Source organism: Cygnus olor, unplaced genomic scaffold (assembly GCF_009769625.2).
Source record: "Cygnus olor isolate bCygOlo1 unplaced genomic scaffold, bCygOlo1.pri.v2 scaffold_180_ctg1, whole genome shotgun sequence".
Lineage (NCBI taxonomy): Eukaryota > Metazoa > Chordata > Aves > Anseriformes > Anatidae > Cygnus > Cygnus olor.
Window position 1 is genome coordinate 1 of NW_024429121.1, and position 20,092 is coordinate 20,092.

The 20,092-nt window shown below is 71.4% G+C and overlaps 2 protein-coding genes across 5 annotated transcripts; one reads left to right on the forward strand and one right to left on the reverse strand.

Annotated features, from left to right (window-relative positions):
* Positions 1–14: 14 nt before the first annotated feature.
* MARK2 (microtubule affinity regulating kinase 2) lies at positions 15–12,539 on the forward strand. Of its 4 annotated transcripts, XM_040543714.1 has the most exons (18): positions 15–221; positions 1,981–2,034; positions 2,186–2,234; positions 2,386–2,451; positions 3,263–3,333; positions 3,462–3,518; positions 4,299–4,535; positions 4,652–4,771; positions 5,476–5,575; positions 5,696–5,808; positions 6,267–6,393; positions 6,833–7,011; positions 7,902–7,999; positions 8,101–8,229; positions 9,374–9,631; positions 10,782–10,808; positions 11,097–11,141; positions 12,120–12,539. In XM_040543714.1, exons 1-18 carry the CDS (start codon positions 87–89, stop codon positions 12,481–12,483), a joined length of 2,229 nt encoding a protein of 742 aa, XP_040399648.1. In that variant the 5' UTR covers positions 15–86; the 3' UTR covers positions 12,484–12,539. The 4 variants fall into 4 exon arrangements, with proteins under 4 accessions (XP_040399648.1, XP_040399649.1, XP_040399651.1 ...); XM_040543715.1 differs by lacking the exon at positions 10,782–10,808; XM_040543717.1 differs by lacking the exon at positions 8,101–8,229 and having other exon boundaries at positions 12,120–12,538.
* A 2,268-nt stretch (positions 12,540–14,807) lies between these two features.
* On the reverse strand, positions 14,808–18,421 carry RCOR2 (REST corepressor 2). Its single transcript, XM_040543713.1, has 9 exons — positions 18,150–18,421; positions 17,834–17,890; positions 17,665–17,745; positions 17,505–17,557; positions 17,230–17,391; positions 16,340–16,464; positions 15,983–16,247; positions 15,752–15,829; positions 14,808–15,107 (listed from the first exon to the last, which is right to left on the reverse strand). The coding sequence occupies exons 1-9, from the start codon at positions 18,259–18,261 to the stop codon at positions 14,808–14,810; spliced, it is 1,233 nt and encodes a 410-aa protein (XP_040399647.1). The 5' UTR covers positions 18,262–18,421.
* Between the last annotated feature and the right edge of the window lie 1,671 nt (positions 18,422–20,092).

A 20,092-nucleotide genomic window follows, 5' to 3' on the forward strand; every position in this document is an offset into this window, starting at 1 on the left:
TTCCCCCCTCCCCCCCTTTCACCCCCAAATTTTCCCCGCAGCCGGCGCTGGGCCACGCGGAGGGCAAGGGCGGCGGGAAGCCCACCATGCTGCGGGGCCGCGGCTCGGCCCCCTCCGCCGAGGAGCAGCCCCACGTCGGCAACTACCGCCTGCTGAAAACCATCGGCAAGGGCAACTTCGCCAAGGTCAAGCTGGCCCGCCACGTCCTCACCGGCAAGGAGGTGGGTGGCACCGCCGCGGGGACGGGGACGGGCTCCGGGGGCTCGTCCCGGGGGCGGCACCGCCGCGGGGACGGGGTCTTGGAGTTTGTCCCACGGGGACGGGGTCTGGGTGCACGCCCTGGGGGTGACAACATGGGGACGGGCTCCGGGTGCTCGTCCCGGGGGCGGCACCGCCGCGGGGACGGGGTCTTGGAGTTTGTCCCATGGGGACGGGCTCCGGGTGCTCGCCCTGGGGGTGACACCGTGGTGACGGGGTCTTGGTGCCCGCCCCATGGGGACAGGCTCCTGGTGCTTGTCCTGGGGGTGACACCGCTGTGGGGATGGGCTCTGGGTGCTCCCCCTGGGGGTGGCACCGTGGGGACGGGGTCTTGGTGCCCACCCCATGGGGACAGGCTCCGGGTGCTCGTCCCGGGGGCGGCACCGCCACGGGGACGGGGTCTTGGAGTTTGTCCCATGGGGACGGGCTCCGGGTGCTCGTCCTGGGGGTGACACCGCGGGGACGGGGTCTTGGTGCTCGCCCTGGGGGTGACACCGTGGGGACGGGGTCTTGGTGCCCGCCCCATGGGGACGGGGTCTGGGTGCTCATCCTGGGGGTGACACCACCGTGGGGACGGGGTCTTGGAGTTTGTCCCATGGGGACGGCGTCTTGGTGCCCGCCCCATGGGGACAGGCTCCTGGTGCTTGTCCTGGGGGTGACACCGCCGTGGGGACGGGCTCCTGGTGCTCCCCCTGGGGGTGACACTGTGGGATCGGGGTCTTGGTGCTTGCCCCATAGGGGTGGGGTCTTGGTTCTCGCCCTGGGGGTGACGCCACCGTGGGGATGGGGTCTTGGTACTCGCCCCATGGGGACGGGCTCTGGGTGCTCACCCTGGGGGTGACACCGTGGGGACGGGGTCTTGGCGCTCGCCCCATGGGGACAGGCTCTGGGTGCTCGCCCTGGGGGTGACACCACCGTGGGGACGGGGTCTGGGTGCTCGCCCCATGGGGGCGGGGTCTTGGTGCTTGTCCTGGGGGTGACACCACCGTGGGGACGGGGTCTGGGTGCTCGCCCCATGGGGGCGGGGTCTTGGTGCTTGTCCTGGGGGTGACACCACCGTGGGGATGGGGTCTGGGTGCTCGCCCCATGGGGATGGGGGTCTGGGTGCTCATCCTGGGGGTGACACTGCCGTGGGGATGGGGTCTGGGTGCTCGCCCTGGGGGTGACACTGTGGGGACGGGGTCTTGGTGCTCATCCTGGGGGTGACACCACCGTGGGGACGGGGTCTTGGAGTTTGTCCCATGGGGACGGCGTCTTGGTGCCCGCCCCATGGGGACAGGCTCCTGGTGCTCCCCCTGGGGGTGACACCGCCGTGGGGACGGGGTCTGGGTGCTCCCCCTGGGGGTGACACCGTGGGGACGGGCTCCTGGTGCTCGCCCTGGGGGTGACACCGCTGTGGGGATGGGATCTTGGCGCTCACCCCGTGGGTGCCCCCGTAGGGACAGGCTTTGGAGTTTGTCCCCTGGGTGCCACCACCGTGGGGACGGGCTCTGGGCGCTCACCCCGTGGGTGACGCTGCGGTAGGGAGGTGGACACGGGGACGGTCCCAGGCTCTTGTCCTCGCCGCGTGAGCCCCCACCGTGGCGTGGGGACAGCCCGGGGCTCCCCATCCTCCCCCCGAGTGCCACCGTGGGGGCGGGGACAGCCCTGGGGACACCCGTGGGGACAATCCCGGGGCAGGGCCAGCCGTGGGGACAACCCCGTCTCCCCCTGTCCCTTCAGGTGGCCGTGAAAATCATCGACAAGACGCAGCTCAACTCCTCCAGCCTGCAGAAGGTGAGGACCCTCCCACCCCCCCCTCAGCCACCACCGTGTCCCCCCCAGTCCCCCAGGGGCCATCAGGATGCCGATTTGGGGATGGGGCGGGGGGGGGACACACACACGCACGGTGTCTGACCCCCCCCCCCCCCCCAAAATTTCCCCGCAGCTTTTTCGGGAGGTGCGAATAATGAAGGTCCTGAACCACCCCAACATAGGTGAGCCCCCCCCCCCCCCCCCACCTTGGTGCCGTGAAGGGGCTTTGTGCCCCCCCCTTCTCCTCGGGGACGGGGCGGGGGGGGCTGCAGCGGTGTGTGTGTGTGGGGGGGGGTCCAGGGCACCCCCCCAGCCCCGCTCGGCCTCTTGCAGTGAAGCTCTTTGAGGTGATCGAGACGGAGAAGACGCTCTACCTCGTCATGGAGTACGCCAGCGGGGGTGAGCCGCGGGACGGGGACGAGGGGACAAGGGTGGGGACAGGGGGACGGGGATGGTGGCGGGGACAGGGCGGGGGACGAGGATTGGGGATGGGGATGGGGGGTGGGACAAGGATGGGGACAGGGACGGGGACAAGGATGGGGGATAAGGAAGGGGACAGGGACAGGGCAGGGGACAAGGATGGGGACGGGACAAGGGTGGGGACAGGACAAGGGTGGGGACAGGGACAGGGACAAGGATGGGGGATAAGGAAGGGGACAGGGACAGGGCAGGGGACAAGGATGGGGACGGGACAAGGGTGGGGACAGGGACGGGGACAAGGATGGGGGATAAGGAAGGGGACAGGGACAGGGCAGGGGACGAGGATTGGGGATGGGGACAGGGCAGGGAGGGTGGGGACAGGGTGACGGGGACAAGGAAGGGGACAGGAACAGGGCAGGGGACAAGGATGGGGACGGGACAAGGGTGGGGACAGGGACGGGGACAAGGATGGGGGATAAGGAAGGGGACAGGGCAGGGGACGAGGATTGGGGATGGGGACAGGGCAGGGGACAAGGAAGGGGACAGGGCCGGGAGGGTGGGGACAGGGTGACGGGGACAAGGAAGGGGACAGGGACAGGGCAGGGGACAAGGAAGGGGATGGGGATGATGGCAAGGATGGGGACAGGGGGATAGGGACAAGGTTGGGGGCGTGGAGAGGGCAGGGGACAGGGAGATGGGGACAAGGATGGGGACAGGGACAGGGCAGGGGACAAGGACAGGGACAGGGGACAGGGACAAGGCCACGTCTCACCCCCTCCCTCTCCCCCAGGCGAGGTCTTCGACTACCTGGTGGCCCACGGGCGCATGAAGGAGAAGGAGGCCCGGGCCAAGTTCCGACAGGTGGGGGGGGGGGAGGGGGGACGGACACCCCCTAGGGACCCCCGGGGGGGGGACCACAACCCCGGGGGACCCCCGTGTGACGCCCCTTGGGGGGCGGGGGCCCCCCCGTGACACCCCCTCTCTTGCAGATAGTGTCTGCCGTGCAGTACTGTCACCAGAAGTTCATTGTACATAGAGACCTGAAGGTGAGGAGCCCTGGGGGGGGGGGCGGGGGGCTTCTTGGCACCTGGGACCCCCGGGAGGACCCCCCAGCCCCCTGCGGTGTTCCTTGGGTGCCCCACTTCTGCCCCCACAACCCTCCTGACACCCCCCCACACACACACTTCTGCCCCCCCAAGGTCACGGTGTCAGGCCCCTGCCCGTCCCCAGCCCCAGGGCAGCACCAGGGACCCCTGGGGTGGCACCTGGGGACCCCCCAAATCCTTTGGGGACACCCCCAGAAACATCTGGGGACCCCCAGGGTGGTACCTGGACACCGCCAGGTCCCCCAGAAACACCTGGGGACCCCCAGGGCATCACCCGGACACCCCCAGGTCCTCCGGGGACCCCTGGGGTGGCACCCGGGCACCCCCAGGTCCTTCAGGGACACCCCTGGGTACACCTGGGGACCCCCGGGTGGCACCTGGACACCCCCAGGTCCCCCCAGAAACACGCGGGGACCCCCAGGGCAGCACCCAGACACCCCCAGGTCCTTTGGGGACACCCCTGTGACAGCATCCAGCCCCCCTGGAAACACCTGGGGACCCCTGGGGCATCACCCAGACACCCCCAGGTCCTTTGGGGACACCCCTCGGGACCCCTGTGACAGCACCCAGCCCCCCTGGAAACACCTGGGGACCCCCGGGGCATCACCCGGAAACCCCCAGGGTCACGTTTGGGACCCCCAGGACTGCGTTCAGATGCCCCCAGACCCCCCCCCAATTCCCCCCACGGCGCTGACCCCGGCTGCCATCCCTCTCCGGCAGGCGGAGAACCTGCTGCTGGACGCCGACATGAACATCAAGATCGCCGACTTCGGCTTCAGCAACGAGTTCACGTTCGGGAACAAGCTGGACACCTTCTGCGGGTCCCCCCCCTACGCCGCCCCCGAGCTCTTCCAGGGCAAGAAGTACGACGGCCCCGAGGTCGACGTCTGGAGCCTGGGCGTCATCCTCTACACCCTGGTCAGCGGCTCCCTGCCCTTCGACGGGCAGAACCTCAAGGTAACGACCCCTCCCTCCCTCCCCCACAAGCACTGGGGGTCTCCGGGGGCTGGTTTTGTGTCCCCCCCCCCCCCCCGTGTCTCTTCTGACGGGTGTTGCCCCCCCCCCCCAACCAGGAGCTGCGGGAGCGGGTGCTGCGGGGCAAGTACCGCATCCCCTTCTACATGTCGACCGACTGCGAGAACCTGCTGAAGAAGTTCCTCATCCTCAACCCCACCAAGCGGGGCACCCTGGAGGTGAGGGGGGCGGGCACCCCCCCCCGGAGACCCCCCAGCGTTGTCCTGAGTGCCCCCAGAGACCCCCCCCAGCGTTTTCCTGAGCGCCCCCCGTGTGTTTCTGGGCACCCCGAAGAAACCCCCAGATACCCCCCAGCATGGTTCTGGGTACCCCGGCGTGCTCCTGGGGCAACCCTGGACACCCCCAGCGTGTTTCTGGATGCCCCAAAGACCCCCAGATACCCCCCAGCATGGTTCTGGGCACCCCCAGCGTGCTCTTAGGGCACCCTTGGAGACCCCCAGTGTGTACTCAGGCACCCCAAAGCCCCCCAGAGACCCCCAGTGTGCTCCTAGGGCACCCCTGGACACCCCCAGTGTGCTCTCGGGCACCCCAAAGACCCCCAGAGAGCCCCAACGTGCTCCTAGGGCACCCCTGGACACCCTCAGCTTGCTCCTGAACACCCCGAAGACCCCCCAGGCCCCCCAGCACGGTTCTGGGCACCCCCAGAGTGCTCCTGGGGCACCCCAAAAAGCTCTGGACGCCCCCAGGGCACCCCCAGCACAGCCCGAGGTGCCCCTGGAGCATCCCTCGCCCCCCCCCCCCCCCCCCAAATGGCCTTGCATACCCCAGAGACCCCAAACATCACCCCCCAGAGTCCTCAGGGTGCCCCCTGGGACCCCAAATGTCACCCTAGAAACCCCCTGACCCCCCCCCCCCCACGCAGCAAATCATGAAAGACCGCTGGATGAACGTGGGCCACGAGGACGACGAGCTGAAGCCCTACATGGAGCCCGTGCCAGACTACAAGGACCCCCGGCGGACAGGTGGGGCCGTGGGGTGCCCTATATCCCCTTGGGGGGGGGGAGGGGGGGCGGATTGGGGGATTTGGGGTGCGCCCCCCCCCCCCCCCCCCAGGTCCCCTCACCGAGCCTGGCTGTCCCCAGAGCTGATGGTGTCCATGGGGTACACGCGGGAGGAGATCCAGGAGTCGCTGGTGGGGCAGAAGTACAACGAGGTGATGGCCACCTACCTGCTGCTGGACCACAAGAGCTCGGAGGTGCGGGGACCTTGGGGACAGGAGGGGACACCGCGGGGGGGGGCGGGAATGGGGGCACAAAGCTGGGCGGGGGGGGGACAGCAGGGAGCGGGGCCGCCAAGGGGAGGAGAGGAAGGGACACGGGGGTCACCGTCATCTCCTGGTGCTGCCCCGGGGGTGTCCCCACGTCACACCCTGCGCCTGTGACCCCCACCCCCCGGGCTGTGTCACCGTGTCCCCAGCTGTCCCCAGTGCCACCGTGTCCCCGTCCCCCGCTGTCCCCCCCCCCGTGCCACCACGTCCCCATCTCCGCGTCCTCGTGCACCAGCTGTGTCCCCGCACGTGCTCCGTGCCCCGGCGTCCGCGCTCCCCCCTCGTGTGCCCCATCCCGCTGTGTCGTCCCCCCCCGCTTGTCCCCTGTTCCCCCCCCCCCGTCCCGTCGGTCCCCTCTCACCCCGTGTCCCCCCCCCCCCCCCCAGCTGGACGAGAGCCTGGCGCTGAAGCCGCGGGCGGCCCCGGACCTGGCCAACAGCTCAGCACCCTCGCCGGCGCACAAGGTGCAGCGCAGCGTCTCCACCAACCCCAAGCGCCGCGTCAGCGACCAGGGTGAGCCCTGCGGGGTGGGGGGGCAGCGGGGACGCCCCCTCCCCCCCCCCAGCTTGGGGATGTCCCGGGGGGGGCATAGAAGGGGGTTTCGGGGGGGGTGATGCTGATTTCCACCACCACCACTACCCCCCCCCCCCTTGCCCGTCAGCGACCAGGGTGAGCCCTGTGGGGTGGGGGGGCAGCAGGGATGGCCCCCCCCCCCCCCCAACTTGGGGGACGTCCCGGGGGGGGCACAGAAGGGGGTTTCGGGGGGGTGACGCTGATTTTTCCTCCTCCTTGCCTGTCAGTGACCAGGGTGAGCCCTGCGGGGTTGGGGGGGCAGCAGGGACGGTCCCCCCCCCCCCCCCCCACGGCTTGGGGGACATCCCGGGGGGGGGCCCACAGAAGGGGGTTTTGGGGGGGGGGGGGTGACGCTGATTTTCCCCCCCCCCCCTTGCAGCCGGCCTCTCCATCCCCACCTCGTCGTCCTACTCGAAGAAGACGCAGGCGGCCAACGCTGAGAACAAGCGGGCGGCGGCGGACGAGGAGGGGGGGCGGCGAGCGGGCAGCACCGCCAAGGTGCCCCCCAGCCCCCTGCCCGGCCTCGAGCGCGCCAAGGGCACCCCCTCGCCCTCCACGGTCAGCACGGGGTGCGGGGTGCTCGGGGGGGGGGGGGGTGATGAGGGGGAGCACGGCCCCTGGGGTTTTGGGGTGGGTTTGGGGGGCCAGGGGGGGGCGGCGGGTGAGGTTTGGGGGCCCGGGGGGGGCAGCGGGTGAGGTTTGGGGGCCCGGGGGGGGCGGCGGGTGAGGTTTGGGGGGGGGTTGGGGGCCCGGGGGGGGCGGCGGGTGAGTTTTGGGGGGGGTTGGGGGGCCAGGGGCCTGGTACCTGTGTTTTGGGGTGGATTCTGGGGGCTGGGGAGTCCAGTACTTGTGTTTTGGGGTGGGGTTTGGGGGGGCTGGGGGTCCCGGCATCTGCATTTTTGGGGTGGGTTTGGGGGACTGGGGTGCCTGAGTCCCCTGTTTGGGGTGGGTTTGGGGTGCCGGGCCATCTGGTTCCTGCATTTTTGGGGTGTTTTTTTGGTGCCAGAACGCTTGTTTCTTCTATTTTCGGGTGGTTTTGGGGTGCCAGAACTCCTGTTTTCCCCTGTTCTGGGGTTCCAGAGCGCCCCTTTCCCCTATTTTGGGTTGGTTTTGGGGTTCCAGAGCGCCCCTTTCCCCTATTTTGGGTTGGTTTTGGGGTTCCAGAGCGCCCCTTTCCCCTATTTTGGGTTGGTTTTGGGGTTCCAGAGCGCCCCTTTCCCCTATTTTGGGTTGGTTTTGGGGTGCCTGAGCGCCCCTTTCCCCTATTTTGGGTTGGTTTTGGGGTGCCAGAGCGCCCCTTTCCCCCATTTTGGGGTGCTTCGGGCACCCGACCCCCCTCCCCAGGACAACCTTGGGGTACCAGGACCTCCTTTCCCCCCTGATCTCGGGGTGGCCGCGGGGCTCCCGCCCCCGTGCCCCCCTCCCCCAACTATCCCCCCACCCCACAGAACAGCGTCCTCTCCACCGGCACCACGCGCAGCCGGAACTCCCCCCTGCTCGACCGCGCCAGCCTGGGCCAGAGCTCGCTGCAGAACGGCAAGGACAGGTGGGGACCCCCCCAAATCACCCCCCCCGGCACCCCCTGCACCCCCTAACCGCCCCCCTGCGCCCCCTACCCCCCCCGCGCCCCCGCTTTTCTCTCCTTAGCCTGCCCGCCCCGGGCTGCCGACCCTCGCCCGCCGCCCCCCCGGCCCCGGGGGCCCCCCCGCGGCCCCGGCAGCACCCGAAACCCGCCGCGGCCCCCGCCGATGCCAACTGCGAGGGGCCCCGACCCAGGCAAGGCCCCGCGGCCGCGCTGCCCCCCCCTCTCCCCCCCAACCCCGGCGCGGGGCCCACGCCTGGGGGGGTGGGAGAAAAGTGGGGGAGTCCCTGGGGTGGGGGTCCCCTTGCCTCCCCCCCCAGTTGGGGACGGGGAAGATTCAGGGTCCTGCAGGGCACCCCAGGGTGCCGGGGGGGGCGATGTGAGGTGGGGGTGCCCCCCAGGGTGTTGTAGGGTGGCGGGGGGGCACCGGTGGCCCCCAGTGGGTCCTCAGGGTGGCGGGGAGTGACGAGGGACACTGCCAGGTCCCTTGGGTGCCATTGGGTGACCCCTTGCATGTCCCTTGGGTGCTGGCAGGTCCCTTGGGTGCTATTGGGGTGCTGGTGGCCCCCTGCATGTCCTTTGGGTGCTTGCAGGTCCCTTGGATGCTATTGGGGTGCCAGCGGCCCCCGCACGCCCCTAGGGTCCCACACTGGTCCCACAGGGTGCCGGTGGCCCCGGCGGGTCCCTAGGGTGCCATCGGTCACCCTGGGGTGATGGGGGGACCCCGGCAGGTCCCTTGGGTGCCACAGGTCCCCGAGGTGCCCTGGGTCACCCTGCAGTCCCCAGGGTGATGGGGGGGTGATGGGGGGACCCCGGCAGGTCCCTTGGGTGCCCTGGGTCACCCTGCAGTCCCCAGGGTGATGGGGGGGTGACGGGGGGACCCTGGCAGGTCCCTTGGGTGCCCCGGGTCACCCTGCAGTCCCTGGGGTGATGGGGGGGGGACCCCAGCAGGTCCCTTGGGTGCCCTGGGTCACCCTGCAGTCCCCAGGGTGATAGGGGGACCCCGGCAGGTCCCTTGGGTGCCGCAGGTCCCTTGGGTGCCCTGTGTCACCCTGCAGTCCCCGGGGTGATGGGGGGGGGACCCCGGCAGGTCCCTTGGGTGCCCCGGGTCACCCTGCAGTCCCCGGGGTGACGGGGGGGGGGGGACCCCGGCAGGTCCCTTGGGTCCCCCGGCTCACCCCACGGTCCCCAAGGAGGCGGGCGGGCCAGCACCGCGGGGTCAGCGTTTGGGGTGTGTGTGGGGGGGGGGCTGGGGGTGTCGCCCGCCTCTCCCACCTCGAGTAACGCGGGGCTGCCGCCCCCCTGTCCCTTTTATGTCCCCCCCCCCCCCCCCAACAGCGCGGCCCCGGCGCGGGTGCCGGTGGCGTCGCCGTCGGCGCACAACATCAGCCAGGGGCTGTGCGAGCGGCCCAGCTTCCCCCGCGGCGTCTCGAGCCGCAGCACCTTCCACGCCGGGCAGCTGCGGCAGGCGCGCGACCAGGCCCCCCTGCCCTACGCCGTGCCCCCCCCCCCCGCCTCCCCCTCGGGCGCCAGCCAGGGCCGCCGCGGCCCCTCCGCCAGCCTCTTCAGCAAGTTCACCTCCAAGTTCGTCCGCAGGTGAGCCTCCGCGGCCTCCCCCCACGGAAAAAAAAAAAAAAAAAAAGCCTCTCTCTTATTTTCCTCCTCCCCCTTCCCCGACCCCAAACTTGGGGCGTCTGCGTCCTCCTGTGTGGCCCCACAGCGCTGCCTCGGGATCCTCCGTGTCCCCCCCTGCTGTGTCCCCCCGCCTCGTCCCCCTGCTGTGTCCCCCCCGCCCATTGTCCCCTTTGTGTCCCCCTTCTGTGTCCCCCCCCAACTCGTCCCCCTGCTGTGTCCCCTTTCTGTGTCCCCCCCGCCCCTTGTCCCCTTTGTGTCCCCCTTCTGTGTCCCCCCTCGTCCCCCTTCTGTGTCCCCTTTCTGTGTCCCCCCCCGCCCCTTGTCCCCTTTCTGTGTCCCCCCCACCTCATCCCCCTACTGTGCCCCCCCCCCCTTTGTCCCTTTGGGGCCTCCCCATCCCCTTCTGCGTCCCCCTTCTGTGTTGTCCCCCCTCCCCCCCTCGTCCCTTTGGGGCTCCTCCACTTCCTTCTGTGTCCCCCCCCATCCCCCACCCCTCATCCTTTTGGGGCCCCTCCGTCCCCTTCTGTCCCCCCCCCGACACACACACTTTGTGTCCCCCCCCCCAGCCTCTCCTTGTGTCCCCCTTCTTGTCCCTCTGGGGGTCCCTCTGTGCCCTCCAGCCACTTGTGTCCCCCCCCCGCCATGTCCTCTCTGTGTCCCCTCCTTGTCCCCCCCCCAGGGCTCCTCAGGTGCCCCTCTTGTCCCCCTTTGTCCCCCCCCGGGGCTCTTCCTGTCCCCTCAGTGTCCCTTCTCCCCCCCCGTGTCTCCTCCTGTCCCTCCCTTACCCCCCCCCGCATTGTCCCGTGCCCCCCTCCCCTCTGTGTGCTGCCACCGGTGCGAGCGCCGCAGGGCTGGGGGGGGGGTGCAGCAGTGCCCGGGGGGGGGGGGCCTCCCGCTTCTCCCCTCCCCACCCCCGGGGTCCTCCCGCCGAGCCCCTCCCCGCTTGGGGTGCCATGGTTTTGGGGGGGGGGGGGACACCCACACACGTGGGGACACTCCCGTATCCAGGGGTCCCGGGGGGGGGGGAGCCCCCGGGGGCGGGGAGGGGGCTGCGCTGCCCTGTGCCCCCCCCCCTCCCAACGCCGCCCTTCTCTTCTGTTTGTCTTTGTAGAAATCTGTCTTTCAGGTTTGCCAGAAGGTAGGCGCCGCGGCCCCCCCCGCGCCGAACGCAGCCCCCCCCGGCCCCCCCCTTACCCCTTTACCCCCCCCCAACAGACCCCCCCCCAATTAAAAAAAAAAGCCTCGGCGCTGCACGGCCCCGCATGGCCCCCTCCCCGCTGGCTGCCTGTCCCCGTGTCCCCCCCTGTCCCCGTGCTGTCTGTCTGCCTGGGTCTCGCTGCGGGGGGGGGCGTGGGGGGGGGCTGTGGAGGGAGCTGCGTGCCCCCCCCCCCCCCCCCGCTGACCTCTGCCCCTTCTGTTTCTCGAGGAACCCGCACGAGCCCGAGAGCAAGGAGCGCGTGGAGACGCTGCGGTGAGCACGGGGAGGGGGCAATGGGGGGGCTGGCACCCACGGGGGGGGGCTGTGACCCTCCCCCCCAGGACACTCGGCACCCCCACCCCATCCCCATAGTGTCTGTGGGGTCGCGGTCCCCCTCCCCCAGCCCCATCTATGGGGTTCCCAAGATGCTTTCCCCCCCCCCCCCCCCCCCCATCCCCTGCAGCACCCCAGTGCCCTCCCTGGGGGTCCTGTTCCCCTCCCCCCAGAAGCCCCCCTACCTGTAACCCCCCCCCACCCCTGTCCTTCCCCATTTCCCCCCCAGTAACCTCCCTGCCCCCCCAGTAACCCTCTGATTCCCCTCCCAGAAATGCCCTCCCCATTCCTTCCCTCCCCCAGTAACCCCCCCTGCCCCCCCAGTAACCCCCTTCCCTCCCTCCCCTCTCCCCGTTCCCCTCCCAGTAGCTTTCCTCCCCAGTAACCCCCCCTTGCTCCCCAGTAACCCCCTCCCCTTTCGCATTCCCCTCCCAGTAGCCCCCTTTCCATACCTTCCCTCCCCCAGTAACCCCCCGCCACTCTCCCATTCCCCTCCCAGTAGCTTCCCCCCCAGTAACTCCTCTTCCCCCCACAGCAACCCCCCAGTAACCCTCCTTCCCTGCCCAGTAACCCCAGTAACCCCCACCCCTCTCCCGCTCCTCCCCTCCAGTAACCCTCCTTCCCTGCCCAATAGCCCCAGTAACCCCCCTTCCCCCCATGGCAACCCCCCAGTAACCCCCACCCCTCTCCCACTTCCCTCCCCAATAACTCCCCTTCCCCCCACAGCAACTGCCCAGTAACCCCCCAGTAACCCCCAATCCCTCTCCCCTTCCCCTCCCAGTTTCTCCCCTTCCCCTCCCAGTTTCTCCCCTTCCCCCCACAGCAACCCCCCAGTAACCCTCCTTCCCTGCCCAATAAGCCCCAGTAACCCTCCTTCCCTGCCCAGTAACCCCCCTGTCCCGTCCCCCGCCCCCGCAGGCCGCCGGTGGGGGTGGAGAAGGATCGCGAGGACGTCGGCGTCGGGGGCGGCCGGGAGGCGAAGCCGCGCTCGCTGCGCTTCACGTGGAGCATGAAGACGACGAGCGCCCTGGAGCCGGGCGAGATGATGCGGGAGATCCGCAAGGTGCTGGACGCCAACAGCTGCCGCTGCGAGCTGCAGGAGCGCTTCGTGCTGCTCTGCGCCCACGGCGCCCCCGGCCACGACTCCTTCGTGCAGTGGGAGATGGAGGTGTGCAAGCTGCCGCGCCTCTCGCTCAACGGCGTCCGCTTCAAGCGCATCGCCGGCACCTCCATGGCCTTCAAGAACATTGCCTCCAAGGTGGCCAACGAGCTCAAGCTCTGAGCGCGCACCCCCCCCCGGGGGGGCTCCTCCCGTTTGGGGGGGGGGGGGCGGCTCCTCCCGTTTGGGGGGGGGGTGTCCTCCCCTTGGCGGGGGGCTTCTCCCGTGGAGGGGGGGGGGGCACGGACCCAGCCCCTGTTGGGCCCCCCCCCCTACCCCCTCGCCTCCGGTCCCGCTCCTCCTGGGGGACCCAGGACGCTGTGGGGGCGGCGTCGGGCTGGGGACTGGCTGCGGGGATGGCCCCCCCCCCCCCCGATCCCGACCCCGGGACCTGTGGGGATGGAGCTGAGGGGGGGCGGACGGATCCCCGGCGGTGTGGGGTCGACGCAGGACGTGGGGACGGCCCTAAACGAGAGGACGTGGGGACGGCCCTAAAAGCTCTTGGGGGTGGCCCCGAGACCTGCGGGGTCAGCCCTGGATCCGCTGGGATCCGGGGACGGCCCCAAAACCTCCGGGGACGGCCCCAAAACCTCTGCGGCCAGGGACGCGGCCCCAAGACCTGCAGCGTCAACCCCAGATCTGCAGGGACCTGGGGACGGCCCCCGAATCTCTGGGGACAGGGGTTGGCCCCAAGACGTGTGGGGTCAGCCCGGGACCTGCAGGGACGTGGGGACAATCCCAGGGCTGTGTGGGGTCAACCCGGGACCTGCAGGGACTTGGGGACAGCCCCAAAACCTCTGGGGGCAGGGGACGTCCCCCAAGACCTGTGGGGTCAGTGCGGAATCTGCAGGGACCTGGGGACGTCCCCCAGACCTGTGGGGGCAACTCCTGGGACCTGGTGACAACCCCAAACCTCTGGGGACAGCGATGTCCCCGAGACCTGTGGGGTCAGGCTGGGACCTGCGGGGACAGCCCAGAGCCTTACGGGGACGTCCCGGGTGTCCCGAGGTCACGAAGGGACACGGTGGTGGTGGCCTTCCTGTCCCTACGGGGACACCCCGACCGTCCCCCCCCCACCCTCTGGGGACGCTTTGGGGCCTTTCCATCCTTACGGGGACGTGGAGCCTTACGGGGACGGGGGGGGACAGCGGGGGGGGGGGGGGGCGGGTCCCGGGCCTTATGGGGACGTCCCCGAGCCTTACGGGGATGCCCCGGGCCCGTGGGGACGCCCCGTGGTGGCACCCTGTGGCCTTATGGGGACATGGGGACACCCCGTGGCCTTGGGGGGGGGTCGCGGGGGTGTCCCCAGGGCCACCAGGGGGTCCCGGAGCCAACCCCGTGCCCCTGCCCCTCACTCAGGAAGGGCCCCGCCACGGGGGGGGGCTCTGCTGCTGCCGGGGGCGGTCCCCCCCCCCACCCCTCAGTCCCGCCCCCCCCCGGGGTGTGGTCGCCCCCTTTGACCTGCTGAACCCCCCCCTCCCCCCCCAGCAGGGGGCGGGGCGGCACCCCGGGGGGGGGGCACCCTGGGGTGCTGCTGCCTGGGGACGGGGCTTTGAAAGGGGGGGGGATTTGGGGGGGGGGGGGGGCTGCAGCACCGCCGGCCCCCCCGCCCCCCCCCCCGGCCGGCGCTCGCTGTCGATTTTCCAGGTTCTAGATTAAAATCTTTCCACAAAGAGCCGCCGCCTCCGCACCAGTGCTCCCAGTATGAACCAGTACAACCTAGTAACCCCTCCCAGTACAGCCCAGTGCCCCCCAGTTCCCCCCCCGCCCCCCCAGCACGCAGCCTCTCTAGTAAAATACCTTTATTGCAAACGCGGCCAGACACACCCCCCCCCCCCCCCCCCCCCCCCGGGCCGCCTCTCCCCCACCCAGCGGGGGGCGTGGCCTCCGGGGGTGGGCGGAGCCTCTTGGATGAGGGGCGGAGTCCTCTGAGGCCGCGCCTTCCGCGGGAGGAGGCGTGGTCTCCTGGGGGCGTGGCTACCCCCGGAGGAGGCGTGGTCTTTCCCGGGAGGGGGCGTGTCCCCGCCGCTCAGAGGGGCGGGGCGTGCCCGGCGGCGGGTGGGCGTGGCCTGGCGGCGTGGGCGTGGCCGGGGCGGACGAGCGGGGGCGGGGCGGGGCGCGGCGGCAGCGCGCGGCCGGGCTGCAGGGGGGGGGGCGGCCGGGGCAGCCCCGGGGCTTGCGGCGGTCCCGGGGGGGGCTGGGGCAGGGCCGGGCGCAGCAGCGGGGGGGGCTGCGGGGGCCGCGAGGGCGACGGCGGCGGCGGCGGCAGCGGGGGGGGCGCCGACACCGCCGTGATCTGCACCTGCGGGGAGAGGCGGCGGGTCGGCGGCGGCGGCGGGCGGGGGCGGCGGCGGGCAGGGGGGGCGCTCACCTCTTCTTCCTCCTCGTCTTCCTCCTCCTCTTCCTCGTGGGGGGGAGGCGGCGGGGGGGGGCCGCCACCGCCGCGCTCAGCCTCCCACTCGCGTAGCACCCGGTCGAGGCCGTAGCGGCGGCGGGCGCTGGCCACGAAGCTCCGCACCTGCGCCGCCGTCTTGGTGCCCAGCACCGCCGCCACCGCCGGGAAGTCGCGGCCGTAGCGCCGCAGGGCTGCGGGGGGGGGGGGGGGGAGGGAGGGGGGGGCGCGGGGTTAACGGGAGGCCCCCCCCCCAGGATGCCCTCCCCCCACATTGTGGCCTCATCCTGCACTCACCCTGCACCGCCAGCAGCTGCTCGTCCGTGGTCCAGCGGGAGCTGAATTTGCTGGTGGCCTGCGGGGAGAGGGGACGGTGTGGGACATCGGGGGACATCAGGGGACACTGGGGGACGCCGGGGGGTGCTATGGGACCAGGGGACACTGGGGGACGGCAGGGGATGTTACGGGGTCGTGGGACACTGGGGGGACACCGGGGGATGCTATGGGACCAGGGGACACCGGGGGACACCGCAAGGGCAGGGGACACCTGGGGGACACTGTGGGACACCAGGGGGACACTGGGGGACACCGTGGGGCACAGCGTGACGCTGCGGGACACATTGGGGCGTATGGGGAGACGGTGACACCATGGGCCACGCGGGGACACGGAGCAGCGCGGGGTGACACCGGGGACACGAGAGGACACGATGGGGTGTATGGGGACATGAAGGGACGCGTGGGGACACGAGGGGACGTGCGGGGACGCGCTGCGGCACTGGGGACGCAAGGCGATGGGGTGTATAGGGGCGCAACGGGGTGTACGGGGACGCGCTGGGACACGGTGCGACATCGGGGACACGACAGGACACAAAGGGGCACGCGTTGCCACCGGGGGGGGGGCCTCACCCCCGCCGCTGGGGACACCCCGAGGACCCAGGGGACAGAGGGACAGACAGAGGGACGGACAAAGCCCCCCCCCCGGCCCCCCCCCACACACACCTCAGGCGGCCGCAGCGCCTCCACGCCGCCCTCCAGCGCCTGCCTCAGCCCGCTGTTGATCTGCTTGATGCACTGCACCTGCGGCACGGGGGGGGGGGGACGGACACGTCGATCTGGGGGGGCTCCCCGACGGTCTGGGGGGGCTCCCCGACGTTTGGGGGGGGGTCCCCAACGTTTCGGGGAGGCTCCTCGTCCCCCCCCCCCAACCCTGTCACTTCGGGGCGCGGCTACCTGGCGCTTGAGGGAGACGAGCTGGCAGTCGAGCTGCCGCAGCGCCAGGGCGCCCAGGTCGGGGTTGGCGGTGACGCCGGCCACGTCCTCGCGGCTCAGGTGCATGCCGCGGGGGGGCCGCCGGCGCTGCCGGGGGGGGTGGTGCCGGTACTGCGCCTCCTTGCGCCCCCCCAAGCCGCTTTTGGGGTAAAAAGGGTCTTTTTTGGGGTCGGCCGCTTCCAGTTCCCCTTCGCTGGCGGGGCGGTGCTCCTCCATCTCGTCGTTGCTGTGAAAGGGGGGGGGGGGGTCAATGGAGGGAGGGGGGGCTGGGGGATTTGGGGGGGGGTCCAGGAGGGTTTGGGGGGGTCGGGGGGGCACCTGTCGTCCCGCTCCTTGCGCCCCAGCAGGCGCCGGGCCTGGCGGTCCATGACGCTGGTGCGGCTGCGCGTCTTCTTCCAGGAGTAGTAGTACTTGACCAGGCTGGGGATCAGCTTGTCGGGCAGCTGGGGGGGGGAAAGGGTGAGCGGGGGGGGGGCACGGAGGGTGGGGGGGGCGCTGGGGGGGGTTTGGGGGGTGTTGGAGGTGGTTTGGGAGGGGGTTGGAGGGGGTTTGGGGCCCCCCTGGCTGCAGGAGCGGGGATGGGGGGGAGCAGTGGGGCTGCTGGGGGTGGCGCTGGAAGGGGGGGGGGCAGGTGTAAAACGGGGGGCACCATAAAATGGGGGGGGGGCGTTGTAAAATAGGAGGGCCACCATAAAATGGGGGGCAACCCATAAAACTGGGGGACGGACATAAAATGGGGGGGGCATCACAAAGTGGGGGGGAACCCATAAAACTGGGGGGGGGGCCACCCGAAATAAGTGGGGGCAGCCCTAAAAGGGGGGGGGGCACCCCTAAAGCAGAGGGGGTGTAAAATGAGAGTGGTGCACCCCAAAAACCAGGGGGCACCCCAAAAACGGGGGGGCACCCCAAAAAAAGAGGGACTGGGAGGTGCCACCTGCAGGGGACAGGTGGGGGGGGGGGGCACATCCCATGGCCTATGGGGGGGGGGGATTGAGGGGGGGGTCTTGTACCATCTGCTGGAGGGGGGGGGGCACAACCTCCTGGGGGGGGGTCATCTGCTGCGGGGGGGGAGCAGGGACTGGCACATCCCATGGCCTAAGGGGGGGGGGGGGTTGGGGTTCAGGCAGCTCCTGCCCGGGTTGGGGGCGGGGGGGCGTCCCCCGGGGGGGGCGTTTTGGGGTGCCGGGGGGGCGCGGGGGGGGGCTGACCATCTGCTGGATGCGGGCGAAGCTCTTGCCGTGGAAGCTGAAGGCCTGCTCGAAGAGCACCTTGTCCTCCACCGTCCACTCGTCCGGGAAGGGCGTGAAGTTGGCCAGGTCGGCCAGCGACTTCTCCACGTCGTGCTTGTGCCACAGCAGCATGCCCAGTGCCTGCGGGGGGGGGGGACACAAAGCGGGGGCGGGGGGGCACCGGGGAAGGGCGTGGGGGGGGGATTCAGCGGGTACCGGGCGCCGAGGGGGCACCCGGAGCGCCCCGGCGGTACCTGCTCGATGTTGTAGCCGTGCTTGTCCTTCGCCATGGCGATGTATTTATCCACTGCGGGGGGGGGAAGCGGCGTCAGGGGGGGGGGGCCAAAGGCCACGGGGGGGGGCCCAAAGGTGGCGGGGGGGGGGTTCCATCCCTTCTGGGGGGGTGTCGCTCACGTTTGGCGTCGGAGACGCAGTGGTTGGGCGCCCACACCAGCATCCCCTTCAGCTCCTTGTTGCTGTAGCGCGCGGGGCTCTCTGGGGCGACACGGGGGTGAGGGTTGTTTGGGGGGGGGGGGGGACGACACACACAAATGGGCCCCCCCCCGCGCCCACCCTGCCCTACCTGGTTTGCAGTCGGGGATCACCGCCTGGTAGTCGGCCCCCACGCGGATCATGCTGTCTGTGGGGGGGGGGGTAAAAAGGCAAAATGGGGGGGGGGGGGGGTCAGCGGCAGGGTGACACCGGGGGGGGGGGGGGCGCGGGCGAACAAAGCCGGAGGCCGGCGCACACGCGGCGGCGGCCGGGGACAATGGGGCCGCGGCCGGGGGACGGGGCTTTGTTCCCCCCCCCGCCCCAAGCCGTTTTTGTTGTTCCCCCCCCCCCCGCCCCGTGCCCGAGCGCCGCACGTGCATATGGGGGGGGGGGGGGGGGGCACTCACCGTGCGCGTGCTCGTCCTCGCTGCCCTCGTCCTCGGAGGGGGGGCCGCCGGCGGCCGACTTGGCGCGGCTGCGGGACAGGATCCCCGAGGGTTTCTCCATCACCGAGGGCATCGCCGGCCCCGAGGGGGGGGCGCACGGCGTGCCCCCACCCCCCCCCGCCTTCCCCAGCACCCTGGGGCTCAGCACCGGCACCCCATGCCCGCAGGATCCAGCCCCTTTATTTTTTTTTTTTTTGGGGGGGGGGGGGGGGGTGCAGCGGTGCTGTGCACTGGGTGGGTGAAGGAAAGAGGGGGAGGGGGTCCCAAAAGGGAGGTGGGGGGGGGGCGGGGGGGTCCTGAGCCCACCCCGCGCCCACACAAAGCGCCGCCGGCCGCTCCCGCCGCCTGCCGGTGCCAAAGTAGTTCCAGCTCCCCCGGCCTCAGCACGGCCCCCCCCCCCCCGAGCGTACCCCTCCGCCGGCGCGGGGGGGCGGCCGCGGGGGCACGGCGGGAGGGCGGGGGCAGGCTGGGGGCGGGGGGGGGCACGGGGGGGGGGGGCACGGGTGACGTGGGGACACGGGGATGTGTGAGCGCGGGGGGGGAAGACGGGGGGGGGCATGGGGGTGGGGGGGGAAGTGTAAGGGGTGTGCAAAGAGAAGGGGTGTGCAAGGGTGGGGGGGCGCGGGGGGGGGCAGGGAGGTGGGGGGCGTGGGGGGGTGGAGGGGATGGAGGTGATGTGGGGACACAAAGGGGGATGTGAGGGAGATGGGGACAGGGGACATGGGGGGACACGGGACATGGGGGGACACAGGGATGTGGGGGGGGCACGGGGACATGGGGGGGGCACAGGGATATGGGGAGGGACACGGGGGGGACATGGGGATGTGGGGGGACACAGGGACATGAAGGGGACATGGGGGGCACAAGGACACGGGGCGACACGGGGGGACATGGACATGGGGGGACACGGGGGAAACAGGGACATGGGAGGGGCACAGGGACATGGGGGGGCACGGGGGGGACACGGGGACATGGGGGGGGTGGGAACATGGGGGGAACAAGGGAGGGGCACAGGGATACGGGGGGACACTGGGACATGAGGGGGGACAGGGACATGGGGGGCACAAGGGATGTAGGGGGACATGGGGGGGCACAGGGACGTGGGGGAGATATGGGGGGGGACATGGGGATATGGAGGGGGGTCATGGGGAGGCACAGGGGCATGGGGGGGACACGGGAGGGGACACAGAGACATGGGGGGGGACATGGAGGGGGCAAGGGGGTCCCAGCCCTGCCGTGGGGTGACTGGGGCTGGGCCCCACAGCATGACGGGGGGGGGAATGCAGGGCTGGGTGTCCCCCTCCCCTCTGTGGCAAAGGGCTGGGGGGCAGCAGGGGGGTGGGGCAAAAGGGCCTCCCCAGGGCTTGCTGTGGGGCAGGAGAGGTGTGGGGCTGGAGGCCCCACTGCAGGGAGGCTGCTGTGGGGCTGGAGGGCAGCCACGGGGGCCCCCCTCTCACCACAGGCCCCGCCGTGGGTCTGCCCCATACCTCCCATCCCCCGCTGTGGAGCCGCTCACCGCCGTGCGGGACACGGGGGGCAGGCGGGGGGGTACGGCTGGAGCCCATCGCCGTGGGTCAGCGCTGTGGGGCTGCTATGGGGCCGCCGTGAGGCGGCCGCGGGGCAGCGCGGTTGAGCTGCGCCTCGGGCCCACTCTGGGGCCGCTCTGAGGCCGGCTCCCCTCAGCGCAGGGTGTGGCCTCGCCGCCTTCCCGCCCAAGGCCCCCTCAGCCAATCAGCGCCCGCCTGCCTTCGCGCCTCGCGGCGCCGCCACGCGCACGACGGTTGGCGCCGCCCTCACCCCCCTTCCACCTCCCCGTCCGCGCATGCGCACAACGAGGCCGGGCGACTCGGTTGACAACGCGCATGCGCTCCTTTCGCTCCCGCTCGGCCCTCCCCCCGCCCAGC